Source organism: Anopheles darlingi, chromosome 3 (genome assembly GCF_943734745.1).
Source record: "Anopheles darlingi chromosome 3, idAnoDarlMG_H_01, whole genome shotgun sequence".
NCBI classification, from domain to species: domain Eukaryota; kingdom Metazoa; phylum Arthropoda; class Insecta; order Diptera; family Culicidae; genus Anopheles; species Anopheles darlingi.
In genome coordinates, this window is record NC_064875.1 from 17,681,612 (window position 1) to 17,700,961 (window position 19,350).

Consider the following 19,350-nt stretch of genomic DNA (forward strand, 5'->3'; position numbering starts at 1 on the left):
CACAAACAACGGTTCGAACAGAAACAGGGCAACGGAGGATAGAGGCGAAGGAGGAGTAGGAGGAGGAGGGAGAGAAATCAAATTCCACTTCCACAGGCGAAGGGAACCGGTGTAGTACCGGTGATCATGCAGAAATCATGCAGATATCGGCAGTCCCGGGGCTCGTCCAGGGTTCCGGTGACAATTTTCCGGCCATTCTCCGTTGTGACAATTCTTCTTTTGCTATTTTTTCTCTCTCTCTCTCTCTCTCTTTCCTTTTCGTTATGGTTCTATTCGGTCGAGAGGAAACGATTCGCTATTTTACGAGCGGGACCATTTTTGATCAATGTGACGTTTAATGATGCTCGATATGGTATGACCGTCGTTGTCGTCGCTGGCGCAGCGTCCGCTCGTCGGATTGGGAACGTATTGTTTTCGGGTTTTATTGATATTCTTTGCTAAGCGTTTTCATTGCGGCTGGTTGTTTTTGCGTTTTCCGTTTGCCAGCCACGAACGGGCAGCAATCTCATGATTAAGTTTTCTGCTAGAAGCGATAGCACCTCCGACCTTCCAAGAGGAACAGGATGGTAGTACGAGAGTAAGACGGTGCTCTGACGGGAACGAGTTCCGGGAATTGCAGGAAAAGTGCAGTAACTTCGGTCGTTTATGTATGCGCATTATTCGTTTACAACAGTTTCAGTAACTTCATCAAATGCTCTTTATAATAGTAACGTTTAAGCGAAATTTAATAAAAGACCTGCAATCTTTTTACTAAAGTATGTTTGATCATTGAGAACAGATCTGATCTTGGTCTGCTTCATGTTTATACGTTGAGAAATGTTGAGAAAATTCTGTCCTTTCATGGCAAATTGAAACTCTTTTTTACACTGGCTCAAGTGGAACTTGACAGCCAACTTGATTTGATTCGAGATAGTTCAAAACATTAGATGACAATCTTTCAGCTCCAATGCATACTTCGATGAATTCGATGAATTCTTACTCTAATTTGATCATATTAGATCAACAGTACAAAGGTGTTTGATTTCGTTAAAGTGCATATCGAATAGTTCCAAAGATTGTGCAAGTAAGCAATAGATTGTGCTCTATCACGAGTATCCCTTCGTTGTTCTTTATTGGAAAATATTACACGAAATATGTATTGTTTCTCTGTTTTCAAAATTCATAGAACTTATTAAATTCAATAAATATTAACATTTTTTGCGAATAACCGCCTAATCTGGTACTTAAAGTACGTACCGTGAAAATGACGTGAAAACTGTTAATGCGTTAATCAATTCGCTTAATTTTGTAGAGCGTTCTCTTCCCGTATTTCCATATCCCGAAAAACCATCAGAACAACCAAAGAAAGGGACAAAGAGGAGAGTGCCAGATAGTGCCAGCAAGCAGCCACAAACCCGCTGCCTGTCCCGTTTGCCTTAGATAATTTATTAAAGTCAACCAAATAAAGCCTCTCCAATTGCTAATTCCATCAGTACGCTATCCAGGCAACATCAATGTTGGCACGTCGTTCGTCCTTCAACCATTTGCCCTGCTCATTCGTTTTGTATTCGCTTTCCTTCGAGCGCAACTTCTCTGGAGTGAAAAAAGAAACTAACCGACATCAAAAACACCACCAAACGGACTCCACCACGGCGCACGAGCACGATACGAGAACCAATGCAATGATATTCTTTCGTTCTCGCGGTAAGACATAGCAGCAGCAGCAGCAGCAGAGGTGGAGTAAAAAATCCCAAGCAAAACAGACCGCACAGACCGGGCATCGAGACGAGCAGAACTGTCGGAAGAACTGTCCAACCGGGGGAGGAGGAGAGGGGGCCCCGGTTTTAATTAAGAGCGAAGGAAAACGAATGAACCAAAGCCGCAAACGTCTTGTGCTCGCGCAACGAGGTGAACACCGTCCGGTCAGGTCTTTACAAAACAGAAACAACACCCCCCCCCCCCCTCCTCCAACAACAAACCGACGACCTCTAGCGGCGCAATTTCCTCCCGTTCTCGTCCCGTTTGATACAGCTCGATGTCACAAAAACCAACAACTTGCGAGCGAGCGAACGAACGAACCAAGAGCTAAGCGAAACAAAAACAGGCGCCAGCGCCGGCGCCGGTACCGTTCTACTCCTAATTGACGACCGGCTGCTTGCTCAGCAATCGGCCACGTCCTGTCATTCCATTTGAGGGGGATGAAAAGAGGATGAGGATGGCCCCCCCTCCGATCGAGGGGTGTATCGATTGCGATCTATCTCGGTATATCTCGCACTTCAAAGTGTGCCAAAGTATGTTGCTCTCTATGGTATTTTTGTTTTATTTCACCATTCCATCCCCGTACCCACTCTTTTCCCCCCACCCTCCCCACCGACGTTCACACGAGCTCGTTTCGCATTGAAAACGAACCCCCCCGGGGAACACCAAATACGCCAAATGCAGCCCGAGGAAAAGCGAGGAAAAACAAATTATCATATCGACGCTGATCGTCCGTTTGATGTTGTGCGCCTGCAATTGAGGCCGTGGTTGTGGTTGTCGTCACCGTCGCCACCGTCGTTGTCGTTGTGGTTGGTACAACGTGGCAGCACCAGAGAGAGAGGAGCAACGCGGAAGCATCGAGCGCGGAGTGCGTTGCAAGCAGTTGATTACTTTTCCAATCCGTTCGCTTATCCGGCAAACTATCACCAGGACACCAGTCTGTCTGTCTGTCTGTGTCTGTCAGTGTCTGCCGGTGTGTGTGTGTCTGTGCCCCGGACACGGAGCCACTACTGCACCCGGTCCCGGTCACCAAACATTGTTTTGCCGCTTCGCTCCAATTATCGATTCCCTTTATTTGGTGCTTTCGTTTCGTCCGATCGTGCGCCTCGTGCGTGACACGCTGCAGGTCCTCTCCCATGGGGTGCATCTGTCGGCTTTCTAGCTCGCTTGGACCCTGGGACTTTCCTTTGAGCCAGGGAGTTGAGCGACTGACCGACCGAACGAGTAAGTATAGCGAAGGCAATAAATCAAACCTTAAACGTTTCTTCGCATCGCATCGCATCGCGGCAAGATCGAAACGTGAGATTATGTGCTGCCGTCGTACTGTTACACCGTCTGGTTCCTTACGCGACTGCAAAGGATGCATCACGATGAAAGCAAGTGGCCGGCAACCTGCTGGCGAGCCGACGCTCGTATCGTGGACAACAGCTCTCGGAAAAGAGTCGCTCGGAAAAAGGATAAAAGTTGTTGCTCGATAGGTTCCGTCGCCCCAGTCTCCCCATCCCTAATCGTTTCTTGGGGTCTTGGGTAGTACTGCACCGGGTTTAAAGCCGTCAGTCGCCGCCACGGCCAGCAACAGCTCGGGACCACATTATGTCTCATCGGTCGCCGGACGCCAAACCCCCTCGAGTCGTCATCCTTTCGGAGTGGAAACCGGAAACTTATGTTTTGCCATTTTGCTTCTTCACTCGCTCGATGGTATGGTTCGGATAGAAAGAGAAAGAGAACAGACCGGATCAAACACGAAAGACACCACGAGTTAGACAAAGGAGAAAAAAAACAAGAAAACGAGGAAAAGAGGAAGAGAGAGAGAGAAAGAAAAAGAGACAAGGGAACGGGGAATAGATGGAAACCCCGTCGTCTGGTAACGTACGACTGGCCCGGCCACCAGCAGCAGCAGAAGCACCAGCAGCGGCAGCCTCTTCCAAAAAAGGACTCGCCAGACCATCGCGAGTTACGACATAACAATGTATGTTAGACGGAAGTTTATCGTTTCAGCGTCGTCCACACACACACACAGACACATGCCACCATGATGGCGACCAGCCCTTTCCCCCCACTCCCTATTATATCCGCCTCAAAAGGAATAGCGCGAGGGGTCGGTTGAGGGTTTGGAAAAAGGATGGACCACCCACACTCGCACTCGAGTGCTCCGTCCAGGCCAAGCGTTTAGCATTTGCGCGTTCCTGATGTGGGCGCAACCCCCTGTGGGGATGCGGGGTAGGTCGTTTGGCCTTAACCGAAGTCATGCAGAAATTCAATAAAAGTGAAAACTTTTATGAAATGTGGTGCTTCGTAAGTAGAACCGTATATAGAATATTAAGGACCTCTCTCGGTCGCTCGCTCGTTCGTTCGCTCGTCCGCCATAATCTTATTTATCTTCATCAATGCCGTGCCATGTGTGTGTGTGCTGTGGATGAATAACTTAAACAGCGGAACTGAACCGCATGCACACGCACGCGCACACACACACAATCCGAGACCGCTCACTGGGGGCACATACACCCTAAGCACACACACACACACTCACATCCTGGGACCGTATGGTGGCCACATAATGGTACGCAGCGAGGCGACCCCGAAAGGAGTTAAGTTGATAAAGTGTCTGTTTCTTGTGTTTGCCGTTAGGATTTATGTCTCGTTTTGCTGGACCGCATACATATGCTAAGCGCGAGCGAGCGTGAGAGTGAGAGAGAGAGAGAGAGAGAGAGAGAGAGAGAGAGAGAGAGAGAGAGAGATGAAGCCAATCGGGGAACCAAAAACAGGGTGAGAGAAGCGAGACGATGGAGAAGTGAGGAATACAAAGAAAACGTCCGGTGGAACCGGTGGAAAAAGCTGGAACCGGCACACGATGGAGGCGCCTGGTACCACGGACCACCATGGACAGGGGGTGTGCAGCGGACAGGGGAGGTGCGGTAACCCGGGGTGGGGCGGGGGTTGGCTAAAACTCAAAGAATAGTTTCCGACGATCGTCCAGCGTTTGAGCTTTCGGTCCCGTGCCGTCCAGCTTTGCATCTCGACCGCGTTGGCGTTCGTTGAAGATGGTGTGTTGGCGTGAGGAAAAGCGTAGATAGAGGGGTGGAGAGTGCTTTCCGTCCGAATCACGGTGACAACTGTTAAATAATTTCCCTTCTCTTCCGTTGAGCAACTTCCGGTGCCAAACTTCCGGCGCTCGGTTGGGTTCCGGGTTCCGGAACATCGACGGGATGGGCTTTCGCTCCGTGCTTCCAGCATGCAGCAGCAGCAGCAGCAGCAACGAGGGAACAATGTTTTTAATTGTCCAGATCGCCGGCCTTTCGCGCGATGGTACGGGGCTTAGGAAGTTTCGAAGACGAACGACGATTTCATGCGCAGCGCTGCTTACGTTGGTTGTTTAGAAACAGTTTCAATGCCGGAACTTAGACAAAAGGGCTCGACTGGCACCAGCCCGCATTGTTCCACGAAAGATGCTCGAAAGATCCGTTACCGCTAGACCGATTCCTCTGACCGGGCGTACCGCAACGAATTAAAAGTGCATTTTGTGCAGCAGCAGCAGCATCAGCACCATCACTGCCCATCCGGACAATCATTAATAGCAATCAAACTCGATGCTTTATCGAGCCATATGCGGAGTGCGGTGCCTGGTTGCTCAAGAGGGCGGGGAGGCGGGGGAAAACTATTGATACGGATGGATTATGGCGCATTTCATCAATTTTCATTTAGCAAAACGCTCCCCTCAATTCATGCTCAATTGCTCGTAAAAGACTTTCGTGACTGAACGGGGGGGGGCGAGTCCTGGACGCACGGTTCGTGCTATCGAGCGTTCCGATCGAATGCATCTGCACTCAGACACTGGATGCAATTGTTCGCTGGAGTGAGAAATGGTCGACCATTTCATACACGTTTCTTCCTTTCTACTTCCTGCAGCTTCTGAGTGGTACGGTGCGTTTGAAGGGAAATCAATTGTGAAATCGTAATTTAAAGCAGATTAGCATCTGCTTACCGAGAATGCAGTGTCATTTCACTTGGTTATTAGCTGCTTGGATACCAGCAAATGGATAGTGGATCCTAGCAAGCCTAGCTCAATGCGTGAAGTTTCATGCAAACATGGCCAGACGGACATTTTATGATTAAAGTGGAGCATACAGTGGAGCAAAATAGATTGATAGCACTAATCAGGCCGGATGGTAGAAATTGAAGCATCCTTTAGATGAGCATAATAATAATATTGGAACCAGAAAGTCGCATCAACTGTTGCTATGGCTGTTACCTTCTACCACATTCTCTGCCTACTGCTTGTATTTGTATTTGAATATTTCAAGCAAACTGATTGAACTGTAGCGTGTCTAGCAGTGAATGTCTAGAAGATTTCATTTAAATAGATCCCACTGATGGCAAGTTCTGTAAATATTCAACAAAAAATCAATTCATAGCAGTGCTACTTAATTGTAAATAATGCTACTTAATTGTAATAATAAATAATAATGTATTACTCAAGCAAGAGCAGGGAAATTACATTTGTTGATGAAAGTCATCAATTGCAAAACAAATCTGAAACAACGCGAAGTGCTGCACTTGACTATACATAAAACTGTTGTATAGAACGACCTCAGTTACCATTGCACCAATTGCACGAATAAGCATTTTCTGCATAATTTCTACGAAACTAACTTCCGTTTCAGAAAACCAGCAATGCTGTAATACTACCATTGCTGGTTAAGCCCTAGCAAGGAGTGATGGATGATTAGAATGGATTAGATATTGCAAACAAGTTACTTCTGAGGATTATCAGCTTTTTGCTACTCGACTTTTCGCTGGAAGATGAAACGCTGAATGTTGTATGAACCAAAACCACTCGCAAATTGCAACAGTAATCCAATAGAGCATATGGTAATATGAAGCGGTAGAAGTTTGCGACTTTGCTTCCAGATTAATGCCGGCTCTCTAATCATTTTCTTAGAATTATTTAAGCCTGCAAAGGTCAGCCACGATAGAGAGAGAGAGAGAGAAAGAGAGAGAGAGAGAGAGAGAGAGAGAGAGAGAGAGAGAGAGAGAGAGAGAGCCAGACGCAATTGCGAAAGTCTCCAACGTCACACATCCTCCATGCAAAACACCACACCGTAAACGGCGTCCGAGTAAATGTGGAATTCATTTTAATATCCCTAACACACCATCATACACGTACACGAGCGACACGTGCGGGGTACGCGTGATCCTCGTAACTCGTAAGCAACTTCCGAACATCCGCCGAACGCCGCCAATCTCCGCGAACGTGCCCGCGACAGCCTCGCATCGCAGCTGAATTTTCATGATGAGCTCGAGACTCGTCCACCGAGTGCCATTTCGACCACGACCACGAGATATCGTGGAGGACCAGCACTGGATGAAGTGTGGCACTTCACATCACCATCATGCCCTTTCCCCCTCCCTCCCCTTAACAAGCGTCTTGGTTAGGCACGTGGCTCCAATCTGAGCTGCCGTACCGCCGGGAAGGAAGTGAATAAATTTTGACACACAAAAAAGAAACGAAACAAAAAGTGCGCAAACACACACGAGGAACGAGCGTAATTAATTCGCGTTCAGCAGCATTGTGGATGGGGTGGTGTGCTCGCTTTCAAACAGGGAACGGCAACTAGCGGTGGGAGCAATCATCGTGAAACCAATTTTGCAACCGGTTTTATTTTTTTGGTTTGCTCCTTTCGCATTCCGCGAGCCACCACCCCAAACCGCTAGCATTCACGCTCCATCCGCTCTGTGCCACTGGCGGAGTTTGTGGACTTTCTCTCCCCTTTTGTTTGTACCGGGATGCTAATCCAGGAGGTGAAATCGGAACGAACGAAACGAGAGGGAGGATGATGATGATGTAGCCAGTGCCGCGGTGTGGTCGGATGCAACATATGTGCCAGACGAAGACCGGGGCTGCTGCTGCTGCGCCGCGAAGCTTAGCCCGGCTGACAGTATGATTGCCGCTATAAATCATTTTGTGCCCACGAACCGAACCGAACCGAAGCCAGAGCCAGAGAGACCAGAGGGCGCAAATGAAGGAAAGGCGTAACCTAGACGGTGCTTGAGGGGGGACTGGAAGCGTGGAAAGAAGCGTGCGTTTGCGTTAGGCCAGTGCCGTGACCGTGGAGCGGCGCATTTTTCTTTTTCCTTTTTTTTTTTTTGAAAGCCAATCTTATCCCCCGGCCCGTGCGCTGAGCGTAAGTATTTACCATACCGCCAGAGGCCGTGCAATATGGCCGGAGAGGGGAGGAGAGAGAACAGGGTGGTGGTGGTGGCCACATACCCTCGGGCCAATGAATAAATATTTGGCACACTCCTGCCCCTACACCCCCATCCAACAGAGCCAACAGGAAAATGAAAAGCTCTTCTCCCCGAAGGCCCTCGCGATGGCCGTCGGCGATCCGGGAGTGCCCGCGAGAGCAACAAGGCGCGCGCGCGTGTGTGTTGAGTGGGCTTCTTGATGCAGCGGGGGTTAAGGGGGGGGGCTTAGCCGCGGGGAGCGAGCGCAAAATTTAATATTAAAAAGCATTACAATCCATCAATCATCATGCGGCTCACCATCCCCTTGTGGTACCAAGGGTAGCAGAGAGGTAGACCGACCGACGGACCGACCGACCGACACCGACGAGCAGCTGGTTGGCAGCTTGAGCGACTGTTGTTGTTGAGGCGGCCTGCCTGTGGTCCCCGACCTGGCCATCCCCCTATGGTGCTCCTGCTACTACTGCTCTTCATCATCTTGCAGCAGCCACGGTGCACGGATTGGCCTCGGTTTTATGATGGCTGTAGTATTACACAAAATTACAACCAGATGTCAAGCAGCAGCAGCCAACCAACCGGGAATCCAGCGTGCCCAAGGACCTCGTACAGAGAGGAATCACCTTTCGCACGGTGCCACCGGAAGTGGCGCAGCGCGATGACGTGGAGCGGACGATCGAACGAACGAACGAACGAACACATTAATCATTTCCTTCCTTGCCGTGTGGTTGCGAGCGCACAGACACACATACACACACGGAGCCGCAGCCAGGGATTCGAGCTGCGAGGTAACGACTTCTTCTTGCTCCTGTTTTACGAGGAAGCTATTGTCTTTGGATTGCCAATCGTAATCAAACTGATGGTGCAGAGAACTTAACGGTCCGTGTGTGTGTGTGTCTGAAGGCGATCGTTGTTACGTCACCGATCGCTGTCGTGTAGTTGAAAACTTGACCATAATCGCCTGTTAGATTCGGCACATTCAGTGCTTATCAGCAGTCCGGCCAGGTTCCGTGTTATCATCTGGACTGAAAGGACATCTTCAAGCTCTTAGGTTGTCTTCTTGGAACAAACGAATTCCTAGTAGACCATGGAAAACCATTGGTTACACTCCCAACTTCGCATCGCCTTAGCCTACTAGGACTTCACTTGTTCCAAGAAGACAAATCAACCGCTAGGACCGTTTTTTTCATTGACCGGCCGTGCTTTAACATTTAACCGATCTTTGTCGGTTGAAAATTTCTCGCTAATGTCAGAATAGACGCCATATACCAAGGCTGTTTGGTTGTGAATCGATTTATTAACCTTCTGGCGTATTACGTATCCAACCGGTGTACTTGTTGACATCCACGAACAGATCATTGATGCTGGAGAGTGAACAGTTGCGCAATGCGGACAAGGCCACGCCACGCAGGTAGTACTGGGCCGTAGCGCTGGATTTGCAAACTAACCCCGAACCGGTCACACGCTCACAGGGATAGTGTTTGTCCATTGGTTTCACGACTGACGCACAGCCGTGCTCCGGGGACAGCTCGTACGCCAACGATGGATAGTTCGTTTGTACAGATTTCTGGCAGTCTTGTAAGGATTTGCTCGTCTTTACTTTGAACTTGAGCAAATAGTTGACCGATAGTGTAGGCATCGTGTCCCATCCGACGATGTAGCAAGGATCGGATTGACCGCTCATGGCCGTTGTTGGCAGGCATATGGGATTCACCGATGAGTACCACTGAATAATGTCGCTATTCAGCAGCAGCAGCGCAATGTTGTTCTTCCGGGATATTGCATTGTAGTTCTTGTGGATGACTATCTTTGTTATGCGCAGTATCTGAAGGAGAGAAGTAAAACACAGTCCCCGATGACATGATCATGCAACAACAAACAGCTAAGCTACCTACCTGGCTACACTCTTCACTCCTAGCGCCCATATCCCACCGACCAAGGTGTACCCGTAACTGGCCGGTTCGCTCTTGATCGACGCATTCAGCGATGGTCACGATTTTACGATCCTCGAGAAGTGTTCCACCGCAAAGAAATACGTTAAATGGCCTACCGAACATCGTGGTGACCCGGAATATGGCCACACTCCAGGGAAACTCCCAACGGTTCGCACGAATGTCCGTGCTCTCGCGGATGTTCCCCCGTAGGCCACACGTTGTCGGTGTCGAATTCTGCATAGTGCACGTTGGCTTCACGATTTCACAAGTTTCAGACGTGGCGCACTCGTTGTAACGCTCCTTCACTTCGATCATATCCATCTCGTTCGGATAACAGCCAACCGGAAGGCACAAACCTTTTCCTTCCATACACGGTTTAAAAGGTGCCGCAAGGTAACAACAAATATTGCCTTCCCGATACTCGCCAGAGGAAATTATGGAATTGTTGGCATCCGGACAACACGCTTGTGGAAGACACATTCCAGATACGTTTTCATTCGAACACTTTGGGCCATTGGTAAAAGCTGACTGGTCGAACGCACCGTATGCGGTTGCTAGTAGCAACAGCAGCACCAACGTGCAACTGCCAAGAGAGTTCATGGTTCTATGGTTACTGTTCCGCTGCTTGCTACCGATGATTCCGTTGGCGGCTGAATGTATACTGAGCATTTGCTCCGCAGTAAGACTTTGGAGATTACCGCGCACAGGTCAGGTTGTGTCGTTGTGCAATCCGTGTACCACCACTATTGCGCCTGTCGTGGTGACTGTTATGCCTGCGGCTTCCAAATATTGATAACGGAGCTGATACTCAACATAGCAAATGAGACGAATTCCTTGAAGCGGTTCAGTACCAAGGTCAGTGGAACTGCAACACAAACATGTGCACCATATTGGTGAACGCTGCGCAAAGAAAAAAAGGACCACGATCACTTGAACGATCACCGTAGGTACCGCGGTAGAACGGTTTTTTATTACTCTTTAATCGGACTCAACGGGAACGGGACGGTAGGTACTTGGTTCACGGAACCGAGAGCGCATATGTCCATCGATCCACGCACTGTACTCTCGGACATCCACAAACACATCGTTGACGTTGGTGCGAGAACACTTCCGCAGTGAGTACGAGGCAATACCGACCAGAAAGTACTGATTGTTCTTCGCGCACACCAACGCGGAACCGGTGATTCGCGCGCACGGATAGTCCGTGCCCATTGCGTCCACCGCATCAGTACAGACATCCTTCGGCGATAGCTCAAATCTGGACAACAACGTATGTCGTCGAATCGATTCCTGGCACTCGTTAGTGGGGGCCAAGAATGTTTTCATCTTTTGCAGCCGATTGGCCCCATTAATGAACCTTGTACCCCATCCGACCGTGTAGCAGTGATAGTCAGTGTCGTATCGGTGTTTCTTCTCCCCAATACAGACACGATTGACGGACGGACCAAACCGCACATTGTCAGCGAGGAACAGGAGCGCAATATTATCCTGCTTACTCGATGGTTTGTAGTCCTGATGAATAACTATCTCTTCTACTTCGAGGACCTACGATAGATAAAGAAATGCATTGTAATGGCTGTCATCGAGCTGGCACCGACATCCCGCTCCTGACCTTACCTTTGTGCCTCTCTCATTACTTTCTCCTAAATCCCACCGACCGAATTGAACCCTCAGAGACGCTTTCGGCTGATGTCGGACGCACTCGACCGAGGTCAACACTGTACCATCCTCGAGCAGAGTTCCACCGCAGAGAAATATATTCTTCGTTCTTCCGGCCACCAAAGCGATCCGGAATATCGCCACACTCCAGGGAAACTCCCGGCGGTTCGTCAGAAAGCCAGTGCTTTCCGTAATGTTTGCATTTTTGCCGCACTGCTCACTCCAATCGTGTTCCTCCTCCTCCTCCTCAGATTCACTATTCACCGCCGGTGTCTCAGTCGTAGTGATGACGGAATATGTGTTTGCCGTAACCGGCACCTTCTTACAGCAGACCTGATCATCGTCCTCACACTCATCATCTTCACCAAAGCGCGGTACCATAATGAAGGCGGCTGCCTCATTCACAATACCGTACAGGCAGCTTTCGGTCGGGACACAGATTTCATTCTCTCCCGGACATCTCGTATCGGCCCACGCGCCACGATTGATATTCACCGACAACACCGACAGCAACACTACGACGACGTGCCTCCTCCAGCAGAAGCGATCCATTTGCTTCGACGGAAAGCAGCAGCAAACGGTTACTAGATGTTACTCCGGTGTCGTTCTCGCAGATACTGTACGGCACCCGGACTACTGTGATGGAGAGCAAAGTCAAGCTTAATAATAACTCGCGCCTTTCACTATCAGCCAGGGGTCAGCTGAGAGGTAACCTCTGGGGAATCCCAACCAATTGAGACCACGCTGTTGACGAAGAACGCTTATCAATTGACCTTTTGGCACACTCTGCTTCGCACAAACCGTACCGGCAGATCATTCATCATAGCGAGTGTGTTTGCGTTATCATCACACATAGGACGATCATGTCTATATAGTCCGCGAACAGCAGCGATCATTCCTCGAAAGAACGACAATTGGAAAGGTTCGCGATCATGGCTAAGCGTTGGGCGAGAACTTCCAGCGGACTGTTTTATGCTGCGCTAGTGTTGCTGGCAAGCGTCGTGTTGACAAGGAGCGAAGATATTGAGGTAGGTGTACCGCCGGCCCCGGCACAATCAAGGTAGTTAGAAGCTGTGCCTTATTCTTCACTTTGCAGACCTGTATCAAAAACTCCAAACCGGGTGTATGCGTGTACAAGTATAGGTGTAAGGATGGGTACATCATTGAATTTGGCGAAGGTTTAATCGATATACGGTCCAGCGATGTATGCGGCAATCCACTGATGGAATGTTGCCAAGAACCAGAGGAGCCCAACGAAAATACAACGGTGGATCCTTCACCAAACGATACCAGCACGGACCGAGGTACGAGTACGACGGTAGCACCACCGGGCCCTTTCGTACCTCCCTACCATCAGCAACAGTGTGGTCAGCGCAATCCCAACGGAGTGATTTTCAAGATCGAAAACAATGTGTTCAGTGAATCCGAGTACGGTGAGTTCCCGTGGGTGGTGGCCATCTTCCGGTTGACGGGCGAACCCAAGCCCCAGTTTCTGTGCAGCGGTACACTGATCGACGTTGCCGCGGTCCTAACGACGGCCAGCTGTTTCCAAAAGTATCGAGGCGTCGGTAACAAGTTCATGGTGCGGATGGGTGAGTGGGATTTGAGTAACGATCGGGAACCGATTCCTACCGTCGAGCGTGAGGTGGAAACGTTGCACATTCATCCGCGTTACAGTGTCCGGGATAAGGTTAACGATATCGCCATCATCATCCTGAGTGATAGCGTCCAGCTGACGCACACGATCGGTCTGGCGTGCTTACCGGAGGCTTCGCTTCGCTTCAACGACATTGTCGGTGTGGGTTGGGGTGATGCGCCCAGCTTTTTGCAGCCCCAGAAGCTCCCTCAAACCATCTTGAAGAAGTCCCAACTGACGGTTATCGGCGCGCAGCAGTGCCAGCGGACGATGCGCAAGCTCATTACTCCGAGGTACACGCTGTCCGACAGTTTCATCTGCGCTGAGGGGCACGCACCGGAAATGCTGCCATGCAAAGGTGACTCCGGTTCACCGTACATGGTCAACATTCCGACGGAACAGGAGCGGTACTTCGTGGTGGGTCTCAGCTCGTGGGGATTCGATTGTAATGTGCAGGACGCACCGACCGTACTGACGAACGTCGGTTATCATCGCGAGTGGATCGACCAAATCATCAGCACCGAGGGTCTTAGTCCGTTCAGCTACACTTATCATCAGCAGGAGGAAGACGATGACGACTAGAGAGTGCTTCTACTGTACTTCGTGGCTGCGTAATAAAGGAGAGATGTTGCTTACTGGCACCAGATGTCCCGTCGTTCAGTGTTACGCATTAATTTGGTCACAGTATTCACCATTTTCTTGCGCGGAAAGAACAAATACACTCTCTACGTTGTTAAAGAAGAGATTCGAATTTTATTTTCTTAAATCACAATAACCGCTCTATTCGCTTGAAATTTCCCTAACGCCTATTTTAATTAAATGCCTTTCGTAATGCCATTTTGAGATTTTTTTTTTGTGGTGTGTTGCAGTAGTGGTTACAGAGACGAACTTATCTGTCTGTCGATTGGATGGGAACGATGGGAATTAACCATCGTTATCAGTGCAGGTCGAGCGGCAGTGTACGTAATCGCCGGTGCCTCTGCCAACACACAAAGCTGGTCCGTTCCTGCTGATTGGTCGATGTCCCTATGGTCATCACTCAAAATGCCAAAAAACACGGTGCTGCTGTCCGTCAAATGAACGCTAGGTACTAGATCTGGGCTACCGGAAATTGATTCGCATCCTCGATTGCTCCTAACAAGGATTAGCTCATACCCAAAACGTAACTAGTACACAAGAACGCATGGCAAAGGCTCATAAAGGCTCGCCAGTAGTCGACGCTTGATGAACTACGACATCTAGCAACCTTCCGTTTCTGTGTCCTTCTGGTCAGGAGACCCTGCGCTACCGGCGTCAACTTCTCGGTTATACTACACGAGGGTATCAAGCGCTGCATCACTGTTACAGAACATCTGTCCGTTCGTTTTTTTATTGTTCTAGAACGTTGTGTGCTGATCAGCGGTAATCTCGTGGAGGACGAAACAAAATATGAAGAATAAGCTGCAACATTTATGGTCAGTGATGTCAGAGCGAAAGAGCGAAAGAAAAAAAAATGAATGAAAGAGATGTGGTGAGGATTATGATGGCCACTAGCTCCCCGAAAGTAAGAGATAAGTGGCACACCGTCCGTGAAGTGTGGCTGTCGAGCGCGCAGCGAGGTCACCGCTGCCGTCCGATGTCATCTGGCAATCGTTTTCTTACACCTGGGGATGTCGTTACAACCGTTCGTGGCACCGTAGGTCTGGGTCTATCGCGTATTCAAGGACAATTATTACACTTTACGTGAGTCAAGCTAATCCGGTCGAGAAACGTTGAGCGTTGGACGCTTAGCCGCGACGCTATGATTTCGGCCATCGTCTTATTCGCCATTCTGTCTAACCTCCGCTCAGTGTTTATGCTATTGCTCGTACTTGTGGTGAATGGTGCGACTTTGGACGTCACGACGAACGATTACACTTTTACCCAATGAATGATGGTTGTGTGATAGGGCAATCAGTCCGATTGTCCACGTCCTCTATACGTACTCCATATATCTATGTGCCATTAGTATGCTAACACGAGTGATCTACAAAGGATTTGTTTTATTTGTACTAACGTACTAATGCACGATAACGTTATTTTCAACATGGTCGTTGATCCATTCGTTGTACTCTCGGACATCCACAAACACATCGTTGACCCTAGCGCGAGAACACTTCCGCAGTGAGTACGAAGAGATGCCAACCAAACAGTGCTGACCGTCGCCCTTGTCGCAAACCAACGCAGAACCGGTTATTCTCGCACACGGATAGTTTTCCTCCATTTGTCCCACGGCGGAAGCACAGACATCCTTTGCTGATAGCACAAATTTTGGCAACCGCGTAAAAAGTCGTATTGATTCCTGGCAGTTTGTGCGATCTGGTATGTAGACAGGCATCTTAAGTAACACGTTTGCCCCATCCCTGAACTCAGTATCCCATCCGACAATGTAGCAGGGAGTGCCAGTGTTGTATTCCTGATTTCGCTGCCCAATACAGGCACGGTTGACGGGGGAATTAAATTTGCTTGAAGTGGTGCTGCTCTTCACAAACAGGAGCGCAATATTGTGCTGCTTGCTCGATGGTTTGTAGCCCGGATGGTGCACTATTGTTTTTACTTCCAGCACCTACGGTAAGTAAAGATATTCAATGTAGTGCCCGGAAGCCCACGATTTGTGTGCTACCTACCTCTTCGTCCTGCTCTGTTCCATCTCCCAAGTTCAATCGACCGAAGCGTACAGTCAGAGTGGCTTTGAGCTGGTTTCGAACGCACTCGACCGACGTCAAGACCGTACCATTCCCGTAAACAATTCCACCGCAGAGAAATATGTTCTTTGGTCTTCCGTACAACTGATCCTTCCGAAATATGGCCACACTCCAGGGAAACTCCCCCCGTGTCGTCGGCATCCATTGGCTCCGGTACAACTCATCATAATGCGATGGATCTGGTAACTCTTTACAAAGCACCATCGAAGTATTTAACGTCCAGTATAATGACAGCAACACTACAATGTACCCCCAGCGATGATCCATTTGCTTTGAAAGAAACCAGCAACAAACGGCTACTAGATGTGATTCCGGGGTCGTTCTCGCAGTGACTGTAAGGCTGCCGGACTTCGGTGATTTGCGGTGAACAGAGACTATCAACAACAACGTGCTCCTCTCTCCGACAGCTTGCCTCTCCACTATCAGCCAACGATGTCAACGAATGTGTAGCCTCTGGGGAATCCCAGCCAATTGAGACCACGTTGTTGATAGAGAGCGCTTATCAATTGACCCTTGGGTTTGTTCCGCATAAAAAGCGATCGTTTAGATCGGACGCCTTTAGTTTGCCGCCTAATTCGAAGAAAATCAGACGCAATCTCGCTTCCAAGTATTCCCAGTCGAATTGAATTTCTGTCAAATCATCAAGCAATCAAGCAAAGTATACCAGCAGCAAAGTGATCCTCATATTCCTGAGCTGGCAAATGCTATCGTCTTGACTGTACGATTCAATCAATTTTAATACGTAGCTGCTAAATCGCTAGCGCATTCGTGTAGCAATGAAATAATCGTGGTACTACTTTATAACATGAACGGTATTAGTTTTTCTTTTCCACGGCTGTAAAAGCCTTTTTCTTAACATGACAGTATCACTCAATTTAGATCATCGCGACTAAGAATTTTGGGAAGATCGTTGCAATCTAGAACCTAAATTCCTGCTTATTGGCAGGCACTGGTGAGCTGTATAATGACTGTGGAATGGTTGTGGAATTTTTTCTACTTTTTTGAGCTGTTTGTTTGATAGCTTGATTCATTAAACTATTAGATGATTTGTGCAAACATACACTACCAGGATTCACTCTAACACACACCATTCTTAATGAGGAGTGAGTACAGAATGTTGTACGTTGTTAATTTAATGATGAAAAATTTCTACTCAATGTCACGCATCAGCGTCGCGTTAACTCATTATCGATCCATCCGGTGTACTTTCTCACATCCATGAACAAATCGGGAGGCACATTACGGTGTGAGCAATTGCGCGATAAATCAGAACCAACGCCCACCAAATAGAACTGATCGGTGCGTGATCCCTCCGTGCACACTAACCCAGAACCGATTATCCTAGAGCACGGATAATCCTTCACGGATAGCTCTATGTCGTCATCGGCAACAGCACAGACAGCCTCCGGTACAAGCTCGTATTCACGGAGTCGCAAAAATGCTCGAAGCGACTTCTGGCAGTCGTTGTGAGGAATCAGCCTGACTTTCAGCTTGCGCAGCTGGTTTGTCCCGTTAATGAACTCCGTACCCCATCCGACTGTGTAGCAATGATGGTCATGCTCGTACTGTTGCTCTGCTTCCGCAATACAGACACGATTGACGGATGGACGAAGCTGTACATTATCATCCAGAATAAGCAGCGCAAGATTGTGTTGTTTACTCAATAGTTTGTAGCACGGATGAATCACCTTTTTCTCTACTTCCAGGATCTACGGCAATGAAAGGAAAACTTTTAAAAACTAACGTCCCAAGATAAACACTCGCACGTTTTTGACCGGAGCTACGGAATACACACCTCTTCGCTACCCTCAATACGCTCCGCCAAGTCCCATTGGCCAACGTATACCCGCAGCGATGCTGTTGTCTCATGTAGAACGCACTCGGCTGTGGTCAAGACGGCGTCTCTCCCCACAAGAGTTCCACCGCAGAGAAATATATTCTTCGTTCTTCCCGCCACCAAAGCGATCCGGAATATCGCCACACTCCAGGGAAACTCCCAACGGTTCGTTAGAAAGCCAGAGCTTTCCGTAATGTTTGCATTTTTGCCACACTTCTCACTACAGTCCGGGACACAGAGTTCATTTTCTTCCGATGCACTTGTATCTTCGCACACACAACCATTGAAAAACAGCAACACCGACAGTAACAGAATGACGTACCACCGGAAGTAAGATCGATCTATTGATTGCATGTTGCAGCTCCACCGCTCAATGTTACTCCGTCGATGTCGATCACGTTAATGCTGTAAGCCATCTCGACTCAATCACTCGGCGACACAGCGATCGGTGATTGAGCGATCGTGTTGGGACGATCGAGTTGTAGCAGTGCCGACGACGTGCTGCGCCCTGTAAAACTGCTGATAAGCTTCCCATTTCAAACGCAGCGCAAACGAGATCGAGAACCAACGCATCAACCTCCAACTAAAACTCAAGTGTTGGGAGTTTCCAAACGACAATGACGGGCATTTAGTGATAATTTTTTTTCAAAACTGAACTAAAAGTTATCGCCGATGGAACGCGAAAGGCGAAAAAAAGTATTAGTTCTATCTTAAAACAAAATCTAACTAATCTATGAAAAACCGCAAAATTCCCGAAATTTTCAAACATAATACTTAAATCGAAACAAAGAAATTACAACGAAATTTTCAAACATAGTACTTAAACGTTACGAGAGGACTCTTAAGATGCATCTGGCAAAATAAAACAACCGAAAAAAGTGTAGCATATGCCCGATTTTACGGACAAAACTTCACCGAACTGTTCTCTGCAACCCTGGGATCTCTGACCGTGATTTTACAAAAAAAAACTCACCGCGAAAGACATCTCAGTTCGCTCGCAGTTCGTGACCGTTTCATGCCAGAAGTTAGTTAAATAGGACCCTAAAACTAAGCGTGATAGCCCATACCCTCCGGCAAACAAGAGTTGGCCGAATCCAAACCATGCACTTTGATGGACGATCGAACACACTTTAAAATGCATTTCGATAAATACCAGACAACAAATTGGACTTTGCCAATCGTAGAAGAAATAGTGTCAGAAATTTTTAGTTCTAATAGAAATACGCAAATTTACGGAAATTGTGGTGGAAAATGAAATGAAAATAAAAGCGTATAAAACGGCACATAAAAAGCTAGCGAATAATTTGCATCAATTGTTCTCCATAAAAGCAATGACAAAAACACTTTCAAAATGGCACCTATCGTTTCTATTAATATCGTTTCTTGTATGATGTATTCTGTGTGGTCAGAATGAAACAGGTACGGGGTTTTAGTGTTTGCGAAATGGAATAAAAAACAAAACAAAGAAATAAACAATGGAATTCACACAAAAAAAATCAGCAAAGTGTTCGAAACAGCTCACCGGCCACACTCAGGAGAATGGGACTAGCATGCAGCAGTGTGTGATGTGCGATTGCTTAACTA

General features: G+C 48.3%; 4 protein-coding genes across 4 annotated transcripts; 1 reads left to right on the forward strand and 3 right to left on the reverse strand.

The window, feature by feature from the left end:
• Nucleotides 1–9,266: 9,266 nt before the first annotated feature.
• Nucleotides 9,267–10,847, reverse strand: LOC125953464 (phenoloxidase-activating factor 2-like). Its single transcript, XM_049683074.1, has 2 exons — nt 9,873–10,847; nt 9,267–9,802 (listed from the first exon to the last, which is right to left on the reverse strand). The coding sequence occupies exons 1-2, from the start codon at nt 10,578–10,580 to the stop codon at nt 9,275–9,277; spliced, it is 1,236 nt and encodes a 411-aa protein (XP_049539031.1). The 5' UTR covers nt 10,581–10,847; the 3' UTR covers nt 9,267–9,274.
• A 2-nt stretch (nt 10,848–10,849) lies between these two features.
• LOC125953476 (phenoloxidase-activating factor 2-like) lies at nt 10,850–12,266 on the reverse strand. The gene is made up of 2 exons (XM_049683086.1): nt 11,529–12,266; nt 10,850–11,456 (listed from the first exon to the last, which is right to left on the reverse strand). The coding sequence occupies exons 1-2, from the start codon at nt 12,120–12,122 to the stop codon at nt 10,890–10,892; spliced, it is 1,161 nt and encodes a 386-aa protein (XP_049539043.1). The 5' UTR covers nt 12,123–12,266; the 3' UTR covers nt 10,850–10,889.
• A 188-nt stretch (nt 12,267–12,454) lies between these two features.
• On the forward strand, nt 12,455–13,881 carry LOC125953465 (phenoloxidase-activating factor 2-like). The gene is made up of 2 exons (XM_049683075.1): nt 12,455–12,598; nt 12,667–13,881. The coding sequence occupies exons 1-2, from the start codon at nt 12,503–12,505 to the stop codon at nt 13,786–13,788; spliced, it is 1,218 nt and encodes a 405-aa protein (XP_049539032.1). The 5' UTR covers nt 12,455–12,502; the 3' UTR covers nt 13,789–13,881.
• A 152-nt stretch (nt 13,882–14,033) lies between these two features.
• Nucleotides 14,034–18,165, reverse strand: LOC125953492 (phenoloxidase-activating factor 2-like). The gene is made up of 3 exons (XM_049683103.1): nt 17,725–18,165; nt 15,852–17,638; nt 14,034–15,790 (listed from the first exon to the last, which is right to left on the reverse strand). Exons 1-2 carry the CDS (start codon nt 18,118–18,120, stop codon nt 17,096–17,098), a joined length of 939 nt encoding a protein of 312 aa, XP_049539060.1. The 5' UTR covers nt 18,121–18,165; the 3' UTR covers nt 14,034–15,790; nt 15,852–17,095.
• Between the last annotated feature and the right edge of the window lie 1,185 nt (nt 18,166–19,350).

Bases quoted from the DNA above. Each gene is read 5' to 3' on its own strand.
- LOC125953476 (XM_049683086.1), bottom strand. From the start codon at position 12,122: ATGGATCGCTTCTGCTGGAGGAGGCACGTCGTCGTAGTGTTGCTGTCG. The intron at 11,457-11,528 runs GTAAGGTCAGGA...TATCTATCGTAG, and splicing joins GTAATGAGAGAGGCACAAAG to GTCCTCGAAGTAGAAGAGAT.
- LOC125953464 (XM_049683074.1), bottom strand. From the start codon at position 10,580: ATGCTCAGTATACATTCAGCCGCCAACGGAATCATCGGTAGCAAGCAG. The intron at 9,803-9,872 runs GTAGGTAGCTTA...TCTCTCCTTCAG, and splicing joins GGAGTGAAGAGTGTAGCCAG to ATACTGCGCATAACAAAGAT.
- LOC125953465 (XM_049683075.1), top strand. From the start codon at position 12,503: ATGGCTAAGCGTTGGGCGAGAACTTCCAGCGGACTGTTTTATGCTGCG. The intron at 12,599-12,666 runs GTAGGTGTACCG...TTCACTTTGCAG, and splicing joins CAAGGAGCGAAGATATTGAG to ACCTGTATCAAAAACTCCAA.
- LOC125953492 (XM_049683103.1), bottom strand. From the start codon at position 18,120: ATGCAATCAATAGATCGATCTTACTTCCGGTGGTACGTCATTCTGTTA. The intron at 17,639-17,724 runs GTGTGTATTCCG...TCATTGCCGTAG, and splicing joins GTATTGAGGGTAGCGAAGAG to ATCCTGGAAGTAGAGAAAAA.